At 37.0% G+C, this 4,938-nt stretch overlaps 1 protein-coding gene across 1 annotated transcript in view; it reads right to left on the reverse strand.

Moving 5' to 3' along the window:
• Positions 1 to 773: 773 nt before the first annotated feature.
• The window catches only part of wdr54 (WD repeat domain 54), a 5,465-nt gene continuing 1,300 nt past the window's right edge, over positions 774 to 4,938 (reverse strand). Inside the window, exons 3-10 of the mRNA XM_010778655.1 lie at positions 3,795 to 3,857; positions 3,598 to 3,664; positions 3,099 to 3,155; positions 2,311 to 2,438; positions 2,030 to 2,130; positions 1,615 to 1,777; positions 1,365 to 1,439; positions 774 to 1,218 (exon numbers count right to left, since the gene is read on the reverse strand). Of these exons, the coding sequence (XP_010776957.1) occupies positions 1,087 to 1,218; positions 1,365 to 1,439; positions 1,615 to 1,777; positions 2,030 to 2,130; positions 2,311 to 2,438; positions 3,099 to 3,155; positions 3,598 to 3,664; positions 3,795 to 3,857 (786 nt within the window). The 3' untranslated portion in view covers positions 774 to 1,086. The remainder of the gene's footprint in view (positions 1,219 to 1,364; positions 1,440 to 1,614; positions 1,778 to 2,029; positions 2,131 to 2,310; positions 2,439 to 3,098; positions 3,156 to 3,597; positions 3,665 to 3,794; positions 3,858 to 4,938) is intronic.

Raw genomic sequence — 4,938 nt, forward strand, 5'->3', positions numbered from 1 at the left:
GGTTGCCTGAAAAAAAAATTCCATGATCTGTGATGAACAAGACCAGGTTTTAAAACTGAGATGGCAATTGAATTTGAAGGCATTTTTAGCTTTTTTTTAACAGATCCTACAAAACAATATATCGGTTGTACTTTGGGATGTTGTGTCTTGAGTTGGTTCTGCACAGTCATTCTAAAAAATTGATTATGTTAGTAAGTAGATTGCTTTTGGCTGAAGAAAATGTGTTCTAGTTCTTCAAGTCTTTTTGTAGGAAACATAACAAGAAAGCAAGGTGAACGTATACATCATAGAGATCTCATAGGCATGGTTGGAAATGTGTTTCACTTTTGCCGTGTATGTAGATGTCTTGCCCTATAACAGTAAATTACAATAATGGAGAAAAAAAGTGAATACATTGAAAACAAATCTAGTTATACATTGAAAGTCTGCCACATGTCTTCGAACATGCCTGGAAGAGAAGAGATGTTGCATAGAGAAAGAGACAAAAAAACAAATACCCTCCCTCTGCGAAGTGCCCTACTGGGCATGAGGGGCCTGTGGGGCCGCACACAGAATAAAATCACAATGTTATGTTTTTTTTAGATAGTCCACTTTGGTGAATAACTTTTAGGCCACTCCGCCTTGTCCTAAAGTCTGTTAGCACTAAACTGTCATTGGCCTGCCTGCACAAAGAAATAAAATAACCAACAGCCCCATCTATTGGTGGATTTGTGAAGTGCGGAATTACCAAGATACAGGTTTTTTTTTAATAAAAATGTTTACTGGTACAGTTGTTTAAAACATACATTTTGTCAGAAAGAATAATATAATATTTATAAATGTTAAAGCTAGATTTACATACATGTACATACGTGTACTTTTTATACACGTTACTTTTGAATTATTCTGTAATAGGCTAATTTTCTTCCTACATTTAAAGACAAAAATAACATGTAACATGTAATGATTTTCCCATGGTCCTTGCAGAATGTCACCATGACCTTAAGCTGGCCACTTATGACTCTGTTTCTTTGAGTTCATGATTTCTTTCCGAAAATTCTCCAATTTACCAAATTTACATTCATATACGTCAACTAGAGCAAATTCCTATGACTGGGTGTAGCGAATAATCTCACTCAGGTCATACCCTGTCACTGCAAAGGCGTGACCATCGCCGTCACAGAACTTGGCGCCACAGATTTGTGTGTCTGTCACACACTCATTGTGCAAATGGGCAACCTAAAAGGAAATGAGGAAAACACACAGTTAGGGTTGCTTTGAGAGTAAGTTTTGTTTAAATGTGGAGAAATTCACTAGAAAAGTGTGCCTTGATTGTGAATGTATTAAAACAAACAAGTTTTGTATTTTGTGTCAAGTCTAGTTACCTCCACACTTAGGGATTCTGGTTTGATTGACAGGTGCCAGACCCTGACCAGAGAGTCCTCAGCAGCAGACAGAAGCTAAAGAAAAAGAAAAAATCATGAGATATGCCCAAACACCTTAAGAGCTTAAGATCTAAATAATGTTGGTCATTTAAGTAATTATTCATTTTAACTAGAACATCTAAAAATCATAACAACTTGTTCTTGTTATCTCTATAAACAACTCTATATCCATTTGATTTATACAACTCACCAGCCCAGAAAAAGGTGCAATGTCCAGTGAGTATATCCAGCGAGCGTGGGCATTGACCTCAGCATGCAGGATTCCCGTCACTGCTTCATAGAGACGAATCTGACCTGTGCCATAACCTGCCACGGCTGTACCTTTCCATAACTTGACCGATGTGCAGCTTATACTGAAAGCAGTGAGGTTGATAGAGGGTGATTGCAATTAGGGAGATCAGGGAAAAGATCATGGACATTAGATTAGAGCCAGGAGGGAAAATGAATAAGGAATAATGGGCAGTGCAACAGAACATAATGTGGAGTAGATAAATACAACAATGCAATGCACGAGTGATGATGGAATTTTACCATGGATCTCATTATCAAAGCTCGATATTTTACCACTCAAAAGACAATACATTATTATGCAATCAAGTTCTTACTCAAAGCCAGGGATGTTGTTGAACCGCTGAAATTCCTCCCCGGACTTCCACACACACAGATTGCCCCCATCATCTGCACTGATGAGATCAGCTATGCAATCCTGAGGCAACAAAGAGAGCAACAGAATTGATAGGATCATGTATTAAAACAGGTACATTATTAATGTGTATGTATTGTATGTCTTTCAATCATGGAAAAGTTAGAGATACTCCAATTCAACATAGGTTCAGATAGAAAAAAAAAGAACTAGCACACACACACACACACACACACACCATACCTGGCTGCCTGAGCACTCTGAGGCAATGTCAGTGATGGACTTCTTGTGACCCTTCAGGACGTCTGACAGAGTAATATTACTGCCTTTACTGGGAACATCAAATACTAGAATTGAACCAGATGAATCGCCTAGAAACAGTGAAAGAGATGATGGAGAGTTGGCCCTATATTTGAATATACCGTATAAATATTGTTCACTAAGTACAAAACATCAGTGTAAACTTGAGTAACTTGACTTGGACTCAGTCACACATTTGATTACTTGAGCCCTTTGACATGGAAATACTTGAGATTCCCAAGCCCAAATATCAAATGTCATGTTAATTAAAAAGTGTGCATCAAAATAGTTTACACTTTCACTCATTTCATGTTTTCACTGCTTATTCTCAACAAGTTGCAACTTAATTCCCCAGCTCCTCTTAGCTTGAACAAATTCAACAGCATCCAATGAAGTTGTAAAAAAAACCCTTAAGAACCAACGTTACTTTACTGAGCCCCACGGAGAAAAAAATACTAAAGATACATTTGTGTAGGATAAGTTTGTGTACAAGAAGTTTTTGTTAAACAAAAACAGACTGCAATATGCAAAACCTGCTTGTCGGAAATTGCATTACATTTGTTAAAGAGCACATTTTGACCCGTTTAGGATAGAACATAGTTTAGTTTAGGACTTGGGACTTGACTTAAGACCAGTCAGTCTTGACTTGGGATTTGGCATGGTACAGGAGGTCAAATACTTGAGACATACTTGTGACTTGCAAAACAATGACTTCCATTTCTGTTACTTACCAACACATATATAACTGTTCCCCACTGCTGATATCCCCCGAGCAAACACGGCCTGATCTGGAATACAATTCAGTTCTGGATTAATGCTTTTTATCCCACACGTGAATGTGTGATTGCACAAATATGCATACATGAACACATGTGTAGATGTGTGATCAGTGGTATCAATAAGTACACCTGACAAGCAGATCCTGCCATTTGTGCTTGTTTAGATATAATTAGGTAGGTGTAGATGTCTGGAAAATGTTAATTTGATTATAATAATCAGGTCCTTCCAATGATGTTTTTAATTATGTTTGTGTTGTGAGGATGGATCACGTACACTGACACATTTCCACAGAACAACAAAGTATCTTTGTTTATATTCTATTGTATTATACAATATCTGACACTATTAAACTGCATCATATTTATTGAATCTTTACAAAGTGTTAATGCAAATAGTTGAGACTCTGAGTGCCTGCATCTGTTCCAAATCCACAGTTTAGATTAAATGTACCTGTAGGTGTATCCGGAGTATCCAGTGCATGCCAATACACCATGGTGGAGCCATCAGATTCATAAATCTATAAAAATGGATGTATAGGCGAATAAAAGGATGTGAAACACATAAATAAATACTAAAAAACACACTCAATGACAGACTTCAGTTCAGACATAGAGGCTGCCAATAAACGCAGAGAAAGCAAAACTCACCTGGATGCCTTTCTGAGAGGTCACCACCAGCAGATCACGAGAGGGCAGAGCACAAAATGCAGCCTGAAAACAAGAAAACACAGGATGTGTTCATTTGTTTTTGTTTATGATGCATAATATGCCAGAGCAAAATATAAAATGAGCCAATGTTACAAAAATACATATTGTTATCTTTTCCAGCAACTTATTGAATAATGTATTTCAGAGATTTCACATTGAGGGTGCATGGATCCCTAATTGCAAACAGTACAAGATGATCTGCCCTCTTTGCACATAGTCCTCTAACTTTAGGACATGCAGTAGAGCAATACCTTAAATATACATAGACGACAAACAATACTTTGTTAGGGCCAGTGTTTCCCTGAATGTGTATCAGTCTCCAGATATATGTGGTGCCCTAATTTAGCCATCAATTTATCTCCCTTCAAATTGAGACTGCGGTCAAGCCAGCCGTCTTTCACTTTTGCGCGGTCAAACCAGCCGCCCCTGTATTTTGAGTGCGCGATTAGTTACAGGTTTACGGTAATGCAATAAAACAACTCTGGGAAGCTGGATTTCAAAGTAAAGGATGGCATCTGGTTCATTTCTATTATTTGCGATTGAGGAGCAGGGTAATTTATGAGAATAATGTTGGGACTTATTGCTTCATAAACTTGTTGCACAAATACTATGAACTACTTTTACTTTGTACTTTTTGAGAATGGCAAAATTCCCTCCAGAGAACAAGAAGGAGCATTTTTGTCTAACTTTGACGTGGGATAAAAAACATTTCTTCCATAAGTAGTTTATGAGTCTGCCATGTTTGTACTTAATACTTCTAGGACTACTTGCAAACATAATATGAACTACTTTTACTGTGTACTTTTTCAGTAATTTGAGTTTCAAAGTCCTCTCCAGAGAACAAAATGAGCATTTTTGTCAACTTTAATGTGGTCTAAAAAACATTTCTTCCATAAGTAGTTTATGAAACTGCCATGTTTGTACTTAGTACTTCTTAGACTACTTGCAAAAATAATATGAATTACTTTTACTGTGTACTTTTTCAGTAATTTGAGTTTCAAAGTCCTCTCCAGAGAACAAGAAGGAGCATTTTTTTCAACTTTGATGTGGTCTAAAAAACATTTCTTCCATAAGTAGTTTATGA

Source organism: Notothenia coriiceps, unplaced genomic scaffold (genome assembly GCF_000735185.1).
Source record: "Notothenia coriiceps isolate Sejong01 unplaced genomic scaffold, NC01 NC01_scaffold00019353, whole genome shotgun sequence".
In the NCBI taxonomy this organism is placed as follows: domain Eukaryota; kingdom Metazoa; phylum Chordata; class Actinopteri; order Perciformes; family Nototheniidae; genus Notothenia; species Notothenia coriiceps.